Source organism: Emydura macquarii, unplaced genomic scaffold (genome assembly GCF_026122565.2).
Source record: "Emydura macquarii macquarii isolate MOO-44397 ecotype Brisbane River unplaced genomic scaffold, CSIRO-AGI_Emac_v2 contig_629, whole genome shotgun sequence".
NCBI lineage: Eukaryota > Metazoa > Chordata > Testudines > Chelidae > Emydura > Emydura macquarii.
Window position 1 is genome coordinate 1,835,117 of NW_027130766.1, and position 23,121 is coordinate 1,858,237.

At 49.7% G+C, this 23,121-nt stretch overlaps 1 protein-coding gene across 1 annotated transcript in view; it reads left to right on the top strand.

The window, feature by feature from the left end:
- The first annotated feature begins 293 nt into the window (after positions 1-293).
- Positions 294-23,121, top strand: part of MRC2 (mannose receptor C-type 2) — an 80,881-nt gene continuing 58,053 nt past the window's right edge. The window contains exon 1 of the mRNA XM_067540985.1: positions 294-401. Coding sequence (XP_067397086.1) covers positions 296-401 — 106 coding nt within the window. The 5' untranslated portion in view covers positions 294-295. The remainder of the gene's footprint in view (positions 402-23,121) is intronic.

Genomic DNA, 23,121 nt, shown 5'->3' on the forward strand with positions numbered 1-23,121 from the left:
GGGAGCGGCCCACCCCGGCCGGCCCGGCTGCCGCTGACGCAGTGTCTGAGGCTTGATTTGAATCACGAGCAGACACGCAGAGAGACACCCTTTTTTTTGGAATTGCCTCTCCTCCTCCTCCTCCTCCCCCTGCCTTTGCACCCTCCCCCTTCCTCCAGCCCTGCACCCGCCTCCCCTCCCGAGCGAGAGGAGGACAGAGGCAGAAAGCACTTCACCCACCCGGCGGCTGGAAGAGAAGAGGGGAGAAAAACCCAGCCGAAAACACCCCCCCCCTTCCGCCAACCTACCCCTGGGCATGAAACTCCCCGGCCTCGCCTGCTCCCCATGGCCACAGATGCTGCAATGCACCGTCCTCTGCTTCCTGAGCATTGACCTGCTCGGCCTCGGCGCTGCTCGCCCAGGTAGAGTTTGCAAATGGTTTCCAAACTCCTAAGTGTGTGTGTGTGTGGCTGGGTGTGTGTGGGGAGGGGTTGCTAAGCAGGGGGGGGGGGGGTTTGCTTTCTTTGTGCATCGGTTCCTTTTTCTCTTCCCTTGCTTTTTGGAAAGCAGAGAGGACGAGGGGGGGGGGAGCAGCTCCAGCAAGGAGCTGAGTGAATCCAGATGTGCAGGGCTCCCTGAGTCCCTGGCCCTGCTAGAAGTGGAGGGCTGGGGAAAGAACAGGAATGAAACTGCACAGCTCATTAAAAACACAGCCCCCCCCCCCACCCCCCACCCCACCCCCATGCTTTGCCCCTTGAAGATCAGCTTATCTCGGCGGCTGAGGCTTATCCAGTCATTCCACCCATAATAAATACTCCACATCTGGAGTCTGGGCCAACAAAACTTGGGTCGATGCACAGTTTCCCAGCAATGCTTTCCCAAAGGATAGATGTTTCAGTCTGTCTTCTCTGGTATGCCTGGGGTCTCTAGTTCTCGCTCCGTGACAGCGGTTGGCATATGTCACTTCTGTGTATTTTAATGGGATGCTGGACATTCGTAGCTACATATGTTTATTAATACCATAATATCAACTCACTCAGAGTTCCCGTGTGGGTGGGTGGGTGGGTTGTTTGTTTGATTTGTTGTGTGTGTTCTTCCTCTTTTGGCCAACTTGGCAAAAATCCATGCAAGCGGCTGGACAACTCATGGTTTGTACCAGACAGACACACTTTATTTTTTTTTTTTTTTTGGTATTTGCCAGCTTCTGATATTTTTAAGACACAAGCTGTTAAATGCAAAATAAAAGTCAGCCCGGCATTCCCAGCAGAATCAGACGTTCCATCACAAGAAGAGGCGAATGCAACAGCGCTGGGGCTTGGAGGAGAGATTATTAGGTCAGATTGGATGTGAATCAGAGCAGCTCAGGAATTTGATTGCCAGCATGGGAAGCCTTGGATGCAATATGGAACCCTTTTGTCTCCTGAGTGAGAGGGGTTTTTTTTTTTTTTTTTTTGAAAGGAGTTTGTACTTTTAGGCTGCAGTTCAGCCAATCACCCGAGTTCAGCCAAGCATGGGCTCAAGTCCCACTGGGTGTTAGGCACATGTTTAATTGCTTTGCTGAACGGGGGCTGTGATAGGTACTCGTAGACGATGATTTTGGTTTTCATGTCTCACGATAAAATCATTTATTTTTTTACCTTGGTAAATACAACATGCCAGATGGCCTGCAGCTTTCAAGACCTCCCGTGGTATAGCCATTTGAGCTGTTTGTAACTGAGGATGTGTCTATTTACATAAGTGAGTGACTGCTGTCTATTTAGTTGCTTCCTTTAATTAATTTGGCTGTATTTAAAAAAAACCAAAAAAAAAAACCAGGGTCCATATGCCTAAACAAAAACAAACCTAAACCCTCAGTTTAATTTATTAGAGTGCACTCAGTAAATCCAAACCAGATTTGGCAGTTTGGGAGGGTGACTTTTTTCCTCTCTACAAAATAAGTAACAGTGGGAACGAAGTTCTGGTCTGATCCTTGCCCTTCACAGTTAACTGTGGCAGATGTCTGAATTGGCTGACTCGGGGGCTCTCAAAAGAAAAGGAGAAATCAAAAGCTGGGAGGAATCAATTATTATTGGTAGCATTGTAGTAGCACCTAGGGGTTGCCACAGAGATGGTTGTGCTAGGTGCTGTGCAGACACATAGAGACAGCCCAAAGACTAGCTAAATAGGCAAAGAAGACTCGGGTAAGGAGACAGGATGTAGTGTTATCCCCATTTTGCCGATGGGGAACTGAGGCAGAGAGAACTAAATGAGAGTCAGTCCAAGACTCTGTCTACACTGGAGCTGTAATTTCCAACTCGGATAGACGAAACTGCACTAGCTCTAACTAAGCAGGAGTGGTGGGGTGAGCTAGCTGCCCTGAGTACAGGCCTAGGGTTTCAGATGGGATCAGCCATGTTGCTATTTTTAGCGCACTAGCTCAATCACAGCTAGCGCAGGTATGTCTGCCTGAGCTGGAGATTACAGCTCCAGTGTAGCTGTATCCTAAGGACATACAGAAAGTCTGGGGAAGAGCCAGGAATAGAACCCAGGTCTTGCAAATCCCATTCTGATGCTATAACCAAAAGGCCAACCTTATTCTAAGTAGGTCCAAGGGTCCAGAAGGCAACCCTAGGTAAAACTGGGTACCATGTGCTCACCTTCGCCTTCACGCTGGCTGAAATTAGGGTGGCCAGAGCTCTTGCTTTCCATTGCACCCTGTTAGCTGCAGCTGTGAGGATGGGGCGTGAGAAGATATCTCCCTGCCCCTGTCGTGCGCAGTGTGTGGCTGAGTTTATGGGGCGGGGTTTGGCTGTGGGTGAGAGGGAGAGTCCGATTGCATGAATCTCTCCGACTGTTCGTGGTGTTTGCAAAACTGCTTTGGGTTCACACAGATCTTTCGTGGCGCTCCTCCCCACCCCACCCCCGGTCATTGAACCCATAGTATTTTATTCCAAGAGAAATTAAATTGAAAGACAACCCCCCTCTCCTTCCACTAGCTCTTCAAGGTAAAGGGGAGGCCTGTGCTCAGAATTAGGGTGCAAAGCATCTCTTCCCACTCGCCATCGCAAGCTCCCTGGACATAAGCGGCCAAGCTACGCACAGCACGTGAACTGTGGCAGCTCTTCCTCTCCCCCTCGCAGCGGCTTTTCTCACAGGCCTGCTCTATTTATTTTCCACTGACTCCTTCTCTGCTTCATTTTCATGTTGTTTCTTCCCCCTCCCCGCCCATCCCTATGCCCATCCATTTCCTTCTCTGTTCCTTTGCCACTCTGGCCTAAGACCAGCTGGTACCTGCCACTGCAGCTCGGGGATGGGTTTGAAGTCGAGCAGCGTGGCACAGGATAGGGCTGGAGACGATGCCACCAACTATCTGAGATGCATTGGCAAATACCCGGTTTCTTGTCTCCGCTCCTCATGAATCAGGCCTGTGAAGTTTATTGACACCACGGCGGTTCATGCGGGCTGTGCTCGGTTCTGCCTGGCTCCTCCCGGGCTGCGATGCCCTCTGGGTTCTGATCCCGGAGCGTGCATGGCTGGGCCTGCGTTAGGCAGGGCAGGAGGCGAGGCTGCTGGGGCCGAGCGAGCTGTTAGGAAGTGATGCTCGCTTTGGTTTGGGATCTGGGCAGCTTGTTCTTTCGGCAGTTGTGTTCCTGATCACACTTTCAAGGGACAAGCCCTTGCCCGGCTCCTGAAGAACTGACACGGGGGCACAGGAGTGGCCCTCTTATGGAAAAACCCCTGGTCCGGGGCCAGAGGAGCACTGGGTTCCTGCCAAAGCGTCCCCTCCAGCTAGGGTGACCAGATAGGAAGTGTGAAAAAGAGGGCCGGGGGTGGGGGTTTTAGGCACCTATATAAGACTATAAGACTCTCCTTCGGTTCCCCTCGGGCCAACAAAGGATTCGAAGACCCTTCGGTTTGCAGTCACCAGTGCTTTTATTTACAAGGTGTACGTGAATTCCCACCACCGTACAGTGCCCTGCTTCAGCCAGCAGTCTCGGGGGCTGTTCAGGGAGACAGGCAAAGCCTCCACACTCCCTTCCGCTTTCTCTGCCTCCCTCTTCCCTTCTGGGCTGGCCTATGAACCCTGCTGGCTCAGCAGGGCAGCTGGCTGCCCATTGCCTGATGGAGCCTGGGAACTGCTCAGCCTGCCTTGGCTGACAGCTGCCTCCCCACAGGTAATCAGGCCACCGCCCAGCTCACCAGCTCTGTTGCCCGTCCGCTATAGAGGCTGGGGTGAGAGGGGGCTGGCCAGGGGGTCACCCCCCAGCACCCTGTTAGAAAGACAAAACCCCAAATATCGGGACTGTCCCTATAAAATGTGGACATCTGGTCACCCTACCTCCAGGCCACAGTTAATGGGGAGCAAAGCTTCCCCTAGGTCGGTGGGGTCGCGATCTGGATGGTAGCTGCTTCCTGTCCGTGTGGCTCTTCCCAGGAGAAGTCAGGCTGCTGTTTCCTGGGCTCTCTCCACAGCAGTGCAGTGGTGTCCATGGAGGGAGCCCAGAGGGAGTTCACACTGTGTGTGCATCTGCTGATCTAACGGGACTGCGCTGCAAAGAGAAGTCCTGGCTTTGCTCTGCACCCAAAGGCGCAAGGCGGGACATGCAGGCAATTCCAGGCAGCAGTGTACCTCTCCCTGTTGGTTTAAGTCAGGGCTTTCCACGCACTGGTCCTGGAAAGTTTAGGGGCTATCCGTCCAGGGCAGGGTAAACGGTCTCGTTGCTGTTTTAAGAGACAAACCAGTGTGGTATAATGGTTATGGATTTTATTAAGGGAATGTACAAGCAAATATCACCTAAACACACACACTGGTGGCTAAATGAATATAATTTCCCTACCCGCACGGAGGGCGGAACAATACAGTGATGATCAAATCACAGCGACAGTGGAGGTTGAATTGATAAGTCAGTAACTCCAGGTTTTAATCAGTCCTTGCTAGGCAGAGCTCTCACTGGAGGGCATGGAAGGTCTGACTGAGGAAGGACCAAAGAACCTGTCGAAGGCGCTTGGGACCCAGCCATGCAGATTTAAAACCTCCTCACCTAATGCTTTAGATTAGCGACCTGGAGAGTTTGACAGAGCTGACTTTGGAACAATATCCGTTTCCCATGTGGGCAAAAGTGCATGGAACTGCTGTGCACACTGCAAGGGGTGCATACGGAAAATGCAAGAACATCCTAATAGCTATGTCCAGGCCCTGCATCAAGCTATGGACTGGATCTGGGATTCACCCCTGCATATCCCGTTGCTGGTCTGAATTAGGTCCAAAATGTAGATTTTTTTGTGAGCGGGGGAGGGAGGGAACAAAAGGGGCAGAGAGAGGGTTTTTACAGAGCAGAAGGTGAACAGAATAGCACTTGTGTAACAGGCCCTCCATGTCAATTAAAGCAGCTGGTTTAGCTGTAAACTTTCCCCTGCAGTCTTTGCAACCCAGACATTGCAGCATGGCAGGACGTTAGCACATGGGAGGCTGAGGGCAGGCGACTGTTCTTTTTTGTGTGTGTTACAGAAGTGCCTGAAGGGCTTCCCTGAGATCAGGGCCCCAGTGTGCTAGGTGTGCGCACGCACACACACAGTGAGAGACAGGCCCTAGTCTGAAGAGTTTACAGTCGAAATGGACAGGATAGACAAAGGGTGGGAAGGGGAGACAGGCACAGACGGGGGACGTTGCTTGCCCAAGGAATTTAGAAAGTGAACAAAGAGCATAAATAATTCAAAGTAAATTAGATTTTTTTTGGGTGGGGGGGGTTGTTTGTTTATTATTAATATTCACCGTTTGACTGATCCTGGCTGCACAAATTAGTCAGCCCAAAGGATAATGACATGGTAAGGGGAAATTTCCTGTGTTCTCAGAGATTCCCATGCACTCTCTGTCGGCTCTCCTGCCACCCATCTTGTAAAAATGACACTCGTGCTCCGATTCCTGAACATTGCTCCCTGTCTCCAGTGTGGACGGAAGAGGGGTGGATGGGTTGGAGACTGGGTGGCTAGGGATGTGATGAGTGGATATTTTCACCAGTCTAGGTCACCAGCTCTAATCCAGCCCAGCTTGCTAGTGACTGAAAGATGTTATCACCTGACAGCTGTTTTGGGCTGTGTGGACAGCTTTGATGGATCTCTGTCCAGATCCCTGTGGAAGGGCGTTTGCAGCACAAAAACCACCACCACCACGTTTGACCCCCTCAGCGTACTGGGTAGAAACCCAAAAGAAAACGTTGCGGGAAGAGGATTGGGGAGTGCTAGAGAAAAAACTGGATAAATGGAAACATTGTGAAAGCAGGAAACATTATAGAAAAGGTAGTGTGAGGAGATCAGAGAAAGGGAAGAAAAGCTGCCAAGACTAGAATGGGACATGGAGACCGAATTGGGCCATCCAAGAGGGGGGAGGGCACATTGGTGGGGGTGGAGGGGGGGGAAGCTCCCTGCTGCCACTTGTGGTACTTTATCTCCTATGGGATTAAATACAGGATGTTATTTACTGTGGCCAGCCTGGCCCCGTTATTATGACTTATAATTTTTATGACTGTAGTACCTAGTAAAAAGGGAACGGGATGGCTGGGAATGGCTAAAGGGGAAACAGCCTGTTCTGGAGGGTGGGCCCCAGATGTAGATTTGGCTTAAAAGGGTTTTAAAAAACCTAATGTGAATTACAAGACAAAAAGCTCCATTAAGATGCAGTGAAGGCTGAGACTCCATCTCTGTAACTGAGGGGTAAAATCGTTACACGGATGGTGTTGTTATCCCAGAACTGAACACTACAGAGCCAGGAAATTCAGAGTTAAGGTTATACTTAAAAGAAATTCAAACATGTTAAGTCTTAGAAGTGAACCAGAAGGCAGCTACACTGCCCTATTTCCACTCCTGTAGTGATGTCATGCAATAGCGGAGTATGATAAAGGCGTTTTAGGGATTTGCGGTCCCAGGTTAGACGCAACTGATTTTGAAAGATGACACGGGGTTTTGTATGTTGTTTCCTCCTCAGGGCATCACTTCAAGGCAGAATCAAGGCCATCCGGCCTTATGGTGTATTTTTATGTCCTAGACATGTCTGAATTTCTTTTAAGTGTAACCTTAACTCTGAATTTCCTGGGTCTGTAATGCTGGGTTTTGGGGTAATTAAAATATTTCTGTAATGTTTCAGTGACCCTTCAGTTGCTGATACATGCTTTCAACCTTCAGTGCACTCTAACATGTTTTGTTTAATCTGGCAGTTTCCTTGGGTTTTTTAAATCAGAATTTCCCGTGTGAACACTGAGCCAGGGAGTGCTACCGTGTGGGATGTCTAGGGGCGCGAAGATATGTAGTGTTCATCGCAAATCGTTTTTGTTAACTTTGGAGGGCAGCGTCACCAGTTCACCTGCGCAGCACGAAGCCCTTGAAACGTACTCGTGCAACCAGCTCTCAATTTACACCGACCTCGTTGGAGCCGAAGGCTGAGTGAGTGAGACGGGTGCTGTGTGAAAAGGGCTGGGAGCCCGGTACCTGAGTCCCAGTGTCACGCAGCACAGCTGTCTCAATGCACAGCAGAGCTGAGACAGCAGCACCTTGGGGAGCTTGCCCAAAACAAGATGGGACAAGTCATCTGCCATTCTTGACACACAGGCCCAGTCTCCTCCATAGCACTGACTGATTGCAGACGGTAGAATTGTGGCATTCAAATTAGCCTTCGGGGAAGAGTGCGACTGATTGAGAGACCTCTGATGCCTCACCTGTCCAAAGTTTTCCTGAGCAGTTGATCTGTCCCAGTCTGCAGCCGATTCTATCATGACAGTGAAATCTAACCATCATTAATAATTTAGTTTCATTGCAGCCTAGTTTCTTCAAATATTCATCTGTGCACAGAATTCCAATTAATTTGATCCATATGGAAAGTTTGACGTGTCTGCATTATTCCACTGTTAGAATCTTTTGGGAGGAAGAAAAGACTGACACGGACGAACCTCCATTTTTTAAAGGACCCAGCTTTTACTTAATTTGAGTTCATAAATGGATCGATGGATTTATTTGTAAATTCTCAGAAATATCATTCCTTACTCAAAGGGTAAGTGTCATAGGTTTGGGGAGAGTGCACTCAATTTTTCACGTATAACAAAGAGGCCAAAGCCTTGCTTTACATGCAAAACAGAATACAGCCTTAATGATGGAGTTGCAGCCAGATACTAATGGAAATGTTTTTTAATGTTTGTTTTGGTTTTTTTGTGGGGGAAGGAGGGAGCAAAGAGATTGAATCCTTTCCCTGCAGTGTTGTGAATCCAAACATAGCAAGTTTGCGATAACGCAAGAGAACCAGAGAATTAAACACACCAGGGTAATTTCAGCATCGCAATCTAAGCGAAGGGCACAAAGCAAGCACACTACAATGGTGGGGAAAAGCTATGCTTCAGCTTAAGCTTCTGTTCCTTTTCAATAATCTAAGACGTCTGCAGAACAGCAGAGCTTTGTGATGTATAAATCTGCATAGTTCCATTGGAGCTACATCCATTTTGTGGAAAATGTTTCTCTTTTTGGGGGGGCGTGTGTGTAATTTTGAAATATTCACTCATTTCCAGCCAACACACATCTGACACATTTCAGAGGCGAAGTGACTTGTCCAAGGTCACTCAGCTGGTCAGTAGTAGAGCCAGGAATAGAACCAAGGTCTCCTGATCCAGTCCAGCCCAGTGCTCCTGCCCACTGGGCCAGTTCCTTCAGTTGTTGGTTCAGCTGTAGTTTCTCTCAGTTTAGGATTGTAAAACTAGAGATGGCTATTTCCCCCTCTGTTTCTCATGCGCTAGCATTAGGCTGCTGTGTTTGGGTTCACATCACAGGGGAGCCATGTTAAAATGAAAAGACCTTCGCACTGACATTGCTTGTTTAAAAAAAAAAAAAAAGAGAATTCCTTGAAACCCTTTTTGCACAGATGAGCGTTTGTGGAATGCTTGCGTCCTAAGTTTCCAAAAGTGGCCACTGACTTTTGCGTGCTTAGCTCCCCACCGACGGGAACGGGAGCTGCATCTGCTCAGCACCGCAGAACACTGAGGTCAGGTGAGGTGCCCGAACCAGAGGCATTCAAAGACCAGCAGCAAATTTTGTACATGTGGTCTTTGTCCGTATGTGGGGATATAGAGACATCAATATTTTGCCACAGACCCGTGTAATTTAGTAAAGCCCCATTAGATTACCACACATATGTTAAAATATTTTACCCTTTGTTGTCAATGATCAGAATATCTGCGCGTAGATACAGTCTTTCCCCTTTGTAAGCTCTTTGGGGCAGGCACCTTTTTTTTTTTTTTTTTTTAGGGTCGTCACCTTTCTAATGGCAGGTAACTGGACCCCCTGAGACCCTGGCCCCACCTCTTCCCTTGAGGCCTGGCCCTGCCCCGCCTCTTCCCCCCAAGACTCCGCCCCTGTATATCACACATCGCCACAAGCAGCCCAGCCCCAGAGACGGCCATTGCAGCTGTGGCATTGCCTCCTTCCTTTCGCATAGGGTTGCCACAGATTAAAAACGGATCAGGGCTTGTCAAATGGCACCTGGACATACAAGCCGAATTGAAACCCAGACAGTCCAGGTGAAAACTGGCTGGATTCCCTTTCTTTCCCTGCAGTGACAGATCTGTTTGTTTTTCCTTGAGGTTTAGTTAAAAAAACAAACAGAAAACCCTCTTTTACTTCTTGGCTGGAGTGTGTAGATCCACTTCCTGCTGAGTCAGGCCCAGCCTGAGCCAGCGTGTTTCTCTGATGGGAGGGATGCTGGGATGGAGGCGGATTGCTGATGGGGAAAATCAGCTCTGAGCTCTGCCCAGAACAGTTTCATTTCTTTTCCTTTAGAAAACCTGTTTTTTAAAGAGGGGGTTGTGTAACATGGGAGACTTCTCACTGCGGGAACCTCGGGCTGTAATGACTTTAAAACATCCCTCTGGATCTTTGGGGGAAGTTTGGACAAAACTCAAGACACAGACTTGCATTTTGCAGCCTGAGCTCATCTCTAGAGGCACTGTGGTCCCATCTATAGGGCACTGGACTATTCCTAGCTGTGCCAGTTGGGGCAAATGGCTTCCCCATCTCTGTTTCTTCTCTCACCCTTTGTCTACTTAGATTGTAAGGTCTTTGAGGCAGGGATGGTCTCTCCTACCACATGTATGATAGCACCTAGCACAGTGGGGCTCTGATCTTCGTTGGGACGGTGTATTAAAAACTATGTTATAATTACAAGCTGCCAATTTAAGCTTAAAGCGTCTCCTGGTCCTACTTGCAGGCTAGGGAGCTTTGCAGGGAAGTGCATGATCTGGGACTCAGCAGTCACTTTGCAGAGAGCCAGCCTAGAGTAAGGTGGAGTGAGTTGTGCCTCTCTGCCTTAGAGAGCAGCCTGCTTTGTCTCTCCCTGTGTTGGGTTCTTATGTGTCAGGGTGCTGGATTCTAAGAAGAATGTTGTTATGTTGCAACCTTCCAAAAAGAGAATTTGTATTTAACGTCTCTGTCTGTATGCTGTGACTATAACAGCTGGGTCCTCTGGGCACTACTGGAATGCAAATAAAAATAATTACTAGTGTAGCCTGATTTTGGGTGTTTTAGTCATTTGAATGGGTTCTAGGCTCGCCAGTTGATCTGACCAGAAGATAATGAGGTTCTTGTCCCGGAATCAGGCTCCAGAAGAGTGTTATAGGGACCCCGGGGTGCACGACAGGAAGGTTCACAGTGATGGCCAAGTTTGTATAATTTTATAAACTTTTGTTAAGATAACATGAAATGATTGACAAATGACTGATTCAAAGAAAATGACTAATCAGATGGATAATGGCTAGGTTACAGTCTTATTTTAGAGACTCATGTGATTATATATATCTCTATGGTATGCTTTAGATTAATATATCACACCCTTCCCTGATGACCTGGTTGAGAGAGATGTCTGGTTCCTCAACTCTTGAGTAGAGGGGTGGAGTAGGCAATGCTCGAGGGCTAACAGCTCTAAGGTTAAGACTAACACTACACATAATACTAAGTATAAATGAAGAACAAAATCTTAACATTAACTAAGAGAAGCTTCAGGCAGGAGTCGCTGACGATCGTGCCCCAATTAACATGATTTGCCCCTTCTTATACCCTGAGCAATATGGGTCCTCCTCCTAAGTCCACACTTGGATTCGTCACCCCCAAATTATTAGGGTACACTTATTCTATAGGTTCATTTCTCTCACCCTTGTTATTTCTGGCCCTTTCGTGGGTTCTGTAGTGTACTCGTGAAGTTTTCTCAGGGCATAGCCTGTGACAGTCGTGTCGTCCCCCCCCCCCCCCCCCCCCCCCCCCCCCCCCCCCCGTTCTGATGCCTCCCGACTTATCCAGGGAAAAGGTTATAACCATATATGTCTTATCCTTTCACTCTCCGTTACTTGTCTGGGCCAAAGGTCCCGAACATATGTCTGCTAGCTGCTTAGCTTTCATACAGGATGTGGCCTGTAGGGTACCTTGCATTACAGCAATAATACTTTAATATAAATCTCTGACTCTATTATAATCAAACACCCATACTTAAATCTATAAGGAAAGGTGTATATACACAAGCAAGCTGGCTACACTAGTAGAATGCCTGGTAGAAGAGCCGCTTATTTATAAGATCAATTCTCTTTGGGAACGTGGGGTCCGACTGTGAGTCCATGCCTGTGTGTAACTCCATTGTTAAGTGAAGTTACTCCTAATTTATACGGGTGTAAGCGGAAGGAGAATCAAACTCCCAGGCTCTGCTGCTGTGTACCAAGGAGAGTTTTCCTGAACGTAAGAATGCTTTGAAGATTGCAGATGTCTGTCATCTACCAGCTCGGGGGCGTGGGTGGGCTTTTAAGGCTGACTTGCGCTTCCTGTGTACCAGAGCCTAAATGAGCTTTTAAAAAGTAATTGCACATAACACAGATGGGGATAAAAGTTCTGGGCAGCAGCAACAGCTGTGACTTCAGGGGTTTGCTTGATGCAGTGGGTGCGGCTTCTTAAAAAGCCAGTGTATGTTCCCGGCACAGACATGCCTCAGAGAATGTTTTCCTGCTGGCCTTACAGGGTAGGGGCCAAAACGTGCTGCTGTATCCCTTTTTATTATTCCTTAATTAAATAAATGGGTGACCGCAGGGTAAATATTTATGTGCTCCACTAATCCTTGCAGAAGGTACCAGGTGTGTTACTGGTTTCTGAGCACTGCTTACAAATGACTTCTCCACAACTCCCTGAAGGCTGTATGTCATGGTGGGCAGGACACGGTGGAGGATGGGGTGGTTTTGATGTTGCCAGAGACTGTGCGTCATGCTGAAACATCCACGGGCCAGCGTTTGGTCCGTTATTCTGATGTAAAGCTGGATTGGTCCATGGACTTACTCCAGGTTTACACGGCTGTGGCTGTCTCTCTTTCCCTAGCCCTGCACTTTCCTTGGTAAAATAAGTACCGCTTTGTGTTTGTTGTCTGAGACGTTTCAGCGATCGGTGCCAAAGAAGCAGAACGTTGTCGTTATATAACAGTATGGTTCGTAAGATCAGCATTTGATTGTGTTATTTGTGTGCCAGCAGGGCCTAGGAGGTCCTATCAGGGACCAGGACCCCTGCGAAGACAGCCCATGCCCCAGCGAGTTTACAGTCTAAATAAACCCCTTACCCGTTTTTCATGTAATTGCAGAGATGGCTGCATTACCGTGGTTCTGTCTGACTAATTATATGTTGGAGGTGCCTGTCGCCTTGTTACTGATGGATGGAGAGCCAGGTTCTGGCCAGGAGGGCAGCAGGTGCTAGCAGCCTGGAAGGTGGAGGGGTAAATATAGGATTATTGCACACACCTGCACTGATCATGCTCATTGCACCCTCTGTGCGAGTGTTGGGCTGGCGTGCCAACAGAGCCGAAACCCCCGTGTGGTCTCCAGTGGCAAGGCAGCTCTTCGGGCATGCTGGGCAGCATGGGAGGTGCTCTGGAAATGCAGGCTGGGTGTTATTGCTGAGATACATGGTGTGGGAGTCTTGAATTCATGTGGGTCTAGCTGCTGTTGTGCACGCATGGAAAGAGGGCGAGGAACCTCCTGCCTGAACCGACTTAAGGGAGGGCATGCCTCGAGTGGCTGGGACATCGAGAGGGGACTAGGAACTGGGCCCAATGGATTCTATGTTTTGCTCTGCCAACGATTTCCCATGTTGTGTTGAGCAAAGTAGGTTCCTTCTCTGCACCTCAGTTTCTCCATCTGTAGGATGGCGATGAGATTTCCCTACCTCACAGGGTTAATGAATGAATTATCTCTATAATCTGTCTGTCTTTTTCAAGCTTTAATCACTGACGCTTCCAGGTGCCTTAAAGAGAATTAGGAAATGACACGCATTATTGTTAGGTTTATGGCGATATCACACTGAATATGTCCAGTACTTAGCTGAGAGACTGTCTGGGACCATTGAGTGCTGTAGGTATAGATAGGAGCATGGCCGAGTGGAAAGAGCACTGAACTGGGACTCAGGAGTTCTGAATTCAACTTCCAGTTCTGCCACTGAGTTGCTGGGAAAACTGAGGGTACAGGGCGGTGATGTGATTTACCCAAAGTCCTCCATTTGTAAAATGGAGAGAATGAAATTAATCTATTTTGTAAGGCACTTTGTGATCTACAGATGAAATGCACGAAATAAGAGGTAGATATTATTATTCTTTGACTGTAAGCTCAGTGGGGCAGGGACCTTTTTCGTTCTGTGTTTGTACAGTATCTCCCATGATGGGGGCATCGTCCATGGCTGGGGCTCTTCGGCCCTATAATAATACAAATAATAATAATAAAGGTAGATATTGTGGGAAAGGACTTTGTTCTCCATGACAGAAAGCAGTTTAGGAACCTCATGTGAAAGACAAGTATATTGTTTATCACAGAAACACTGGGTGACATTCCAGCTACACTGAAGTCAACGTTAGTTTTGCCAATGACTTCAGTAGGGTCAGAATTTCACGCAGACTGTTTTGTGCCTTAATGATGATGGGTTTGGGAGAGGGGTGGATTTTCAGGGTGGTGGAGAAGGCAGGGAAGTAACGGAATGACTCCATTCACATGAATGACTCTCATGTGCTGAGCACCCTCTGCGTTGTGCTGAATGGTCATCCCTGTAATTCAGAGCCCGATGAAGCAGTGAAAACGCATGGAAACTGACCAGTTTCCATCTTTGCTGCAGATCGGGAAAGCCCAGAGCAGCAGCAGAGACATTGGAGCTGTCTGTCTGCAGACTCAGGCAGATGCCTCTGCATTGCTTTACATTCAGTCATGCTTGGAAGGTTTTTGCGAGCACTGGCTAGAAACGTCTATTTGTTTTTGTGTTAATGAACACTCAGGTTTTGCAGAAGCTGACGGCACTCACCTGGGAAAGATTCCCACTCAAACCCTGCCCAAAATTGCCACCTGTTGATGGTGAATTGGTAACCTCTGTCAAATAATAATGTCTACCTTTTATCTAGTGCTTTTCATCTGTCACACTCAAAGCACTTTACAAAGGAGGTCAATAGCATGGCCCCATTTTACAGCTGGGGAAACTGAGGCACAGAGCAGGGACGCATCTTGCCCAAGGTCACCCAGCAGGCCAGTGGCAGAGCTGGGAATAGACCCTGACTCCTGAGTCCCAACCCTGCGCACTATCCACTAGGCCACACTGCCAAATAACTCATTAGTCTCAGGCCCTTTCCGAGCAGAGAGGAGTCTCCATCACAAAAGCACTCGCTTTGCTAAGCCGCAAAGCTCACCCTTGTTGGCCGTCCCACTGGAGAAGCCAAGGATCAAATAGGTCCTGGCGACGGAAAGCCTCCTTCACTGCTAGAGGAGGTCTGTCCAAGTCAGGTCTGAGGCATCTTATCAGGGGAGAAGTTTATAATATCACTGCCTGCGCTATATGTGTTTGTGCATAGAGGACGTCCGTCTGCAGGGGGTCACATCCAGCACTGAATTCACTTTAAAAGCAAACTTCAAAGAGAAGAAGGCGAGGAGGGGACATTGAAACCTCCGATTTAGTGCCATTCAGTCTCTGTGATGTCACCAGCCAGATAAGAGCTTCTCTGACCAAAGGCACATCAAACGGCTTTACAGCTGCAGAGTTTTTGAAGTCGACCCCCTTGAACGGCCCTTGCTAAGAAGTGAAATCCCCACAGAAGGGAAGGGGGGCTGCTTGAGTGCCCCGAGCCCTCCCTGCTCTTTGTACTTCGCGTGTTTGGAGGTGTGCCGTTTGGAAAAGCGGGTTCCAGCTCCCAGCAGCCGGAAAGGCCCGGTCCCCATCAGAGCCGGTCGGAAAATTCAGACAAAACATTTTTTTTTTTGGTCAGAATTCGCCAGTTCATCAGAGCCGAACCGTTCTTCAGAGATGTGATGATTTCAACGCAATTACGACAGAGCCCAGGCGGTTTCCGTCAGAACCCCCGCCTGTCAGACAGGATTCCCCGTCAGAACAACCTCCCCCTTTCCCCCCGGCCTTTCGCTAAGCTCCCCCTCAGAAACCCGGCCTGGTTTCCTGCCTTGCCTCCTCAGCAACCTGCCTGGAGGGCTGACAACAGGGAGCCAACAGCCAAGAAGCCCTGCACCTCCCAGCTCTCAGGCTTGCGGCTCTGCAGACCCCCCTCTCTTCCCTTTTGCAGAGAATTTCAGAATTTTTGGCTTTTGTTCTAAATCGGAACAAAACTAAATATTGAAATCCTGCGCAAAATGGACTGGCTGTTCTGTGCCTGGCTCTCATCCTGGTCTTACGTGGTCCAAGCTGAATTTCTTTGCACTGCGTAAAAGGTAGGGAGAGAACTCCAGAGTGAGGAGAATCTCTCCCATCCCACCCCTCTCAGAGGCTGTGGTGAGGCAGCACCCATGTTGCCAAGGGTAGGGCACTGTAACAACATTTGGTGGCAGGAACTAAAAGCCGTAATGGGTTACAGGGATGTGCAGCAAATTTTAATAACGTGTGCACTGGCTCCTTAGGAAGATAAAGAATGAATAACAAGCAACCAGTTCTGATATCCCTGGGCTTGTTGTCCAGAGCCAACACTATGTGATGGCCACCATCCCAGCCAGCACACTGGGGACTGAACCAGGGACCTCCAGAGACAAAAAGCATGAGTCACTGCTTCATTCCTTGTTAGCCTGATGCTGCCGGGGCCACCGCACGAGGGGTTTTTCTAAATAAATACGTCACGTTAGCCAAAGGTGTCATCTGGACGTCCCTTGGCAGCTGAAGGTACCCCATTACTCGCCGAGCAAGTATAGGAGAGAATGTAAAGTTCCTCCGACACCAGCGCGTTCTGCTGCCTTGGCCTTGACTGGGAGGGACGATAAGACTTGGATGAAAATTCTCCATCAGGATGGGTTTTGTGGACGCAATGCAGCTGTTCAATGAAAACGGGAAAAGCAAAAAAAGAAAAAGAAAATTCAATGGAAACTTGAAAAATGTTAGTGTAAACAACCAAAAAAGAGTGTTTTGGTAGGTGGTGGGGGGTAATTTCCTGACCAGCTCAAGGGGCAACCTTTGGGGAGGAGAGAGATGTTCCGCTCCAGGTCTAATGACTTCGCTGCCTGGGACTCCTGGTGACAGTGCAAATTACTGACAGGAGACAGCAGCTCATCGCGATCTGCACTGGAATCCCTTCGCTCGTTTCACACAGGCCACCAAACAAGACGGTGACAATTTGCAGTCACTAGTGGCCTATGCTGGATTTGAACTAGTGACTTAGAAGCTGAAAAGAGTCTGTTTCGTAGGGGACTAGCTCCAATTCATTTAGACAAAGAGAGAGACTCCAGTCAGCACATCTCTTGGGATTCCTACAGGATGGTGACGTTGGGCCAGTTGTTGTGAAGCATTAACATGGGAACCAACTTGAATCTGTGGAGGTGGTCTTGCTGTGTCCTGATCCTGATCCTTCTTATTTACTTCTCCGTGGACCTATGGACTGTGTCATGGCCCAGATTTCCAGCAGCCTTGAGTTGATACACTGGTCAGCGAGTAGAGAAGTGGCAGCTTCCGTGGCTTTGGCTGTTCCAGGCGTCTGGTTAGGAATATTCTCGGGATGACTTAGCCGCTTTTGTTTTTGTTTCATTCAATACAGGCTGGCAAGAGGAAGTCAGCAGTTTGAGGCGATCTTGTTTTGTGGCAAACTCCTATGTGCGGTTTGATTGAAACTGGGATGGGATGTTAGGAAAATCTGGGAAATGTTATTAAAAAGTGTGCGTGGGCAGAGAGTCTGATGTGAAGACAGTATGCCATTAACCATGGAAGCACCTAGATGGGGGGGAGATGTCTTATTAGTGGGGTCATCGGTCTGGCTGACGAAGGGATAATGATACTCAGTGGCTGCAGGCTGAAACTAGATATCTTCAGACCAGAAATAAGATGCAGATTTTTTACAGTGAGTATAACGAACTGTTGGAACAGCTTACCCAGGGATGTGGTGGGTTCTCTGTTACTTGAAATCTTTACATTGACACTGGGTGTCTTTCTAAAAGATACGCTCTTGCTCACCCAGAAGTTACGGGCTGGGTGTAGGAATCTCTGGGTGGCTTCCCTGGCCTCGTGTTGTGCAGGTGGCCAGATGAGATGATCGTAATGATCCCCCTTAGCCTTAAAATCTATGAACCAGACAGATCGCATTTTTTGCCACCTTTACCCCCTGTGCAGCAGTGCACTTAGGCATGTGCTTAACCTGAAGCATGTGCGTAAGTCCGTCTCTGTTCAGCAAAGCACCGAAGTACATGCCGAAGGCCCATAAAGTCAATGGGACTTCAGCGTGTGCTTAAAGTTGAGCACATGCTTAGGTACTTTGCTGAATAGGGATGGATTTAAGCACCCGCTTAAGTGCTTAGTTGACTCTGGGACTTTACTGGGAAATTTTTATGCCTGTAGATATATTGTAGGTTTTGTTCAATCATAAACTCTGTTAACTGCGGAAAGTATCTAGCAATCTGGTTCACTCATCACTCTGCACTGGCCTTTTTTCTTAACATCTCCCACACTTACCCTGCCAGCAGTACAGCCCCATCAGGAGAAGATAGATAGACAGTGGGTTGGTTTTTTGGGAGAAATATGCCAGTATACAATGCCTTTGTTCCAGCAGCGCTCTGTGAAAGAGAGAGGTCGGCAGAGGTCCAACGTGCCAGTAGACGGCGCTCAAGAATATGCAGCGTTGCGGAGTGCACTGCAAATGGCTTCTTACGTGCAACTCTCAACAGCTTTGGCAGTGGATTTGTGGCCCTGTGAAGATGTGTGTTCCTTGCCGGCAGACACTCTGTTGGAAGAAGGAACCTGTTCTCTTCCCTAGCTGAGCCGGGGTGTTTTACAGACTTGCTTGGGATCGGAACAGGCTGTTGAAAATCCACCCTGAGGGTGGTTAGCATTGGTGGAAGAGCAACACCAACAGGCGAGAGGGATATGAAAGGAAAGTTTAGACACCCTAAATCGTTGTGATCAAGAGGAGATATGGTGACCCATATACATCTGAAGGGTGGGAATGCTCAAGAAGGAGAGGGAATATTTGGGGGTAGGTCAAAGGGGTGTATCGAAGAGTAATGGAATACAGTTGAAGAAACGGACTAGAAGAAACAGCACACGGCAGTGAGAGCTGTTAGGCTGTGGAATAATCTCCCTAGGGAATGGGGAAAAGACCATTGCCTCAACTATTTTAAAGGAGAGTGAACAAAACATTGGGGAATATAGGGAATAATCCTGCATTTGCCAAGGGGGAACTGGACAAAGTGGGACTTAATACGTCTTCCCCATCTCTGAGGTTATGAATCTGTTACCTTCCTGTGATGGTGGTTCTTAGCGAGTCAGGTGAGAATGAATGTTATAAGACCGCAGGTAGCAATGCTGTGTTGCCGGGTGAGATGGCCATTCCCTGTATGGCGTGGTGGGTGCATTGCTCTGTCCCTACACCTTTTGGTGGAGTTGGCCCAGGGACATCCCCTTGTGTGTTTGACAGTGGATTCAGAGCGGTCATGTTGAAAGCAACTGTTCTCCAAGGCTCTGGTTAGTTTCCGTCCAGCAGTGACCTTTGCCTTCCTAGGTGGCCATGATAGTTTAATTTTAAGCTGGTCTTCCACTTTCAGATATTTTGGGGGGGTATTTTTGTAAACCCACCTTTTGGGGCCTTGATTGATTTATCTGCCCCTCGACAGTAGAGATGTTTGCCCGGTTGTGACTCAGACCCTCCAAGGGATGTTGCAGGACAGTTCAGGGTCATAGGACTGCTGAGGACGACTGGATGGAAGCCCATCTCCTTAGGAAGAAGGCCTAGCGGTGGGTTTCACCCACTCCACGGGAGGAGAGGTGATTGGCAGGGGTGGAGTGCACAGTGCGCTTGATCTGAGGCAGGCTGATGGGTTTGGTGCGTTTAAAAAAACCGGTGCATTTGTCACTAAAGGAGTGGAAGGAAAGGAGTGGAAATGAGCAAAGTAAGACGCAGAGGGAGGGGAGGGTGAGGGAAAAGGAAGGGGAAAAAAGATATAGGGGGGAAAAGTAAATGAAAGACAGAACTGAGAGGGAGGGGTTGTGTTTAGTGAAGCAGAGTAACGAGGGTGAGAAATGGGCAATAGGATATTCATACTGTTCTTTGTTTGTATTACTGTAACCCCTAGATGACCCTCCACGACCCCATCAAGCTGGGTGCTTTACAGACTCCTATTGGGAGACATCTCCTGCCCCAAAGACCTTACAGTCTAAACAGGCAAGACAGACAAAGTGAGTAGGACAAAGAGAGGCATAGGCAGGGGAAGTGCCCAAGGTCACACAGCAGGTCATGGCCGAATCCCTGGCTCCTGACTTCTGGGCAGCGCTTGGTCTCCTCAGCCACGCTGCCTCGCAGCTGGAAAGGAGGGGTCAAGAGGATTTGGTGCAAGCCCTGTTTCTGGTGCATGAGCTGATCCGTGGAAGAGTCCCGGCTTGGAATAGCGGGGGGGGGCTGCAGGTCGGGATTGGGGTGCATCAGCAGAGCTGGGGTCCCAGGACTTGATTAGCAGGTAGTGCTGCAATTTAGGGTTGAGATGCCTTGGCAGAGCTGGGGGCGGGAAGGCGGGGGAACTAAAGCAGCAGGAGTTGCTGCAGGGCAGAATTGGTGTGTGTTTGGGGGGAGGGGGTTGTCTTTCAGGGTGGGCAGAGTTTGGAAAAAGCAAGGAGCTCTCCCAGCCTCTCTCGCTCTCTGGCTTGCTGGTTTCCCGTCTCCCCCGCTCTGCTATTTTTGTGGAACAAAATTCTTGTGTGTTTGGGAAGCAGATTCCTTCATTCCAGGAGAGGGCCGTGGGGCCGGCAGCGCCAAACATAACATTCCATCACCTGCGCTTCACAGGCTTCCTAGGAAAGCTCAGTGCTCTCGCGTCTACCCGGCTCGTGGGTCCTGCTGCCCTTCATCCAGGCCTGACCCCGGAGGGGGAAGGGGAAATGGGCTGCACCTGGGTTTAGTCCGGGGTGTCACCAAGGCAGAAGTTCTCTGCAGAGGGTGTTCTGCCATGGTGGTGAAGGCAGCGGGGAGGGGGAAGGAGTCAAATGTTACTCCTGTGTCTTGGTCTAGCACTGAGAGGCAGGAGGGTGCAGTGGTTAGGGCACTCACTTGGGACCTGGGTTCAATTCCTTGCTCCACCTCGGCTTCCTGTGTGACCGTGGGCAAGTCACCGAGCCGGTCTGTTCACCTTCTGGAAAATGGGGATGACATTTCCCTTCCTCAGAGGGGTGCTGTGGGGATAAATAGTTAGGAGGCTCCCTGGTACTCTGGGGCCCGTGAAGAGCCTGAGGGCAAGTCTTTACGACAGTCAGCCCAGCCTGCCGTGCCCCTGCTAGCGTCAGTCTAGCTCGTGTGGCCAGAACTAGCGGTGAGGTTGCAGTGGCCCGGGCCAGCAACGCGAGTGTGTCACCGCATCTGCCTGGTGGTTTTTAGCCTTGCTAATGTGATCATGGCCACCGAGCCTGCCAGCTCACCTCCGCTGGCGGCGCTGGCGGACCAGAGGCAGGCGTTTGGTGGCGCTGGAGACGGGACGGGCAGAGGTGTTTGTGAACGTGGGCTCCGTGAGTCACCAGCACAGGGTGACTGGACAACGCTTGTGCTAAGGAGGGGGCGTTGTTCGGGTGAGGACTGACCCACAGGGTTATATGGCTTGTTTTTTCCTCTCCACTTGGCATTTTCCACCCAGGTGAGTATGGTCAACACAGTCTCTCTCCTTCTCTCTTTCACAAAGGTGGCACCAAAGGTCTCACTCCCTGGGTCCTGTAGGACCAGCTGGTTGGTGCTGCCCAGGCCGAGAAGCCATCACAGCAGCACTTCTGCCTCCCAAGTACCAGGCGGCCACGACTCAGCAGTCCTGCCCTAGCAGCAGGCGTTTTGGGATAGCCAGGACGGGTCTAGCAGGACGGGCTGGAGTGGGGTGAGAGGCAGCTCCATTGTGACATGTGGGAGCCGTGTGCTCAGCACACCGACCAGGAAGACTGAAGCCGAAGGGTTCCTTATTCTAGGATTATTAATTAGCATGGGTTAATTAATTATTCCAAAAACACTGTAGATGGAAAATTGGCCTTCCCCCGCCCCCCCCAAGTGAAAATTTTCCATGAATTTTTGTGCTGAAAAATGAATTTTTTAAAAATAGAAAATGTTTTGATTTGATGGGGAGGAAGTTCCCCCCCCCTTTTCGTTTTGCCCCTGGCAAAGGCATGGGGGTGAAGACAAAAACCTCACCCCAGCTCCTGGGGAGTGTAGACGCGGGCGGGGTGATGGTGAATGGGTGGAGACATCGCGGACCAGGTGATGGCGTATAGGAAGAGACCCCTGCTGTGGTGCCTGCAGATCCCCCTCCACTCCCAACCCTCAATAACATTGTCTGTCCAGAGGAGGATTGAGCGTTGTTCTGTTCTCTGCTCAGGATGACCATTGCGGGGAGTCTTGTGTCATGCTGGGACTCGACCTTGCTCTAGATAGATGCTATTTCCAGCGACGTCCATGAGAGCGGTGGATGCTCTGCTCTGATTCAGGCACCCAGGGTTGAAAATGTTGGTCCTGGTGCCCTTTTAACGGAGGGCAAACCCACCACGTCAGGCTGGGCCTGTTGCTCAGGCGTTTCAGAAACCACTGGCATGGCTACGCCACTGGTGGGTCTGAGCCCAATTTTCCGCATAGGTGCATTGACATTGCGAAAAACCTGCCATCCCAGTTGGGGCTCATGGATTTGCTTATTGGCAGTCACGGGTGAGACACCAGGCGTGAATGGGCCTTGGAAGCTGGACTCTCTTCTCACCCCTGAATGTGGTGTCTCCAGGGCGGGCCGGAGGCAGGGAGTGCTGGGGAAGCCAGGGGGGAAGCTTCTCTCTTGGGCCTTCCATCTCCAGAGCTGTCAAACACCGGGGCTAAAATTGCTGTGGATGAGCTGGGATGGGTACGTCTGGTCAGCCCCCTTGCTGTGTAGGCGGCGTCTCGCCCGTGCCTTCATTAGGTTGAAGGAGCCAGAGCAGTGGAGCGTGGCAGGGAATTGGCTGCCTGAAGGTAACTTTCCATTGTTTCTTTTCAGGGAGAGTCTCTGCAGCCGGCGCATCCCACACGCCAGGCTATAATTTTCTACCTCCAGCCTGTGTCTCTTTTTAGAGTAAGATGATCTTTTCTGGGCCCAGGCGTCCGCCCCCCTGTGGTCTGGACAGCTTCCCTTTGACCTTTCGCTGACATGTGGCTGGGGCTCACAACTTTAGGCTGAGCTTCCTAAAAGACGCCTGGTAGTTTTGGACACCCACCCGTTGATTTTAACAGGAACTGGGTATTCAAATCCCATTAGACAGCTTCGTACATCTCAGCCGAGAGACACAATAGAACAGCAAAGCAGATCTTCGGGGAGAATGGAGAAGGGGCCTGTCCCGACCTCACTTACCAAACCCCTGTCGGGCAGTACCCGGAGAGGCAGGGCGTGTGGCACAGACCAGCCTGAGGGTTTCCGAACCCCAGTCACAGGAGTGGCAGGGACAGACGGGGCTGGGAGAGAGCCAGCAGTAGGCTGCTGCGTGTGGAATGGTGTCGGCATCGTTCTCAATAAACCATGAAGAAATCCATGCCCAGTTTTCCCCTGGGAGGAAGACCCGAAGGTGACGGACACCAGTCACATCGCTTAGATATCATGATGATGGGCACGGTGTAATGACCGGAATAGAGTGATGGAGGGGACACCTATCCCATTAGCACTGAGATCTTTGGGGAAACCC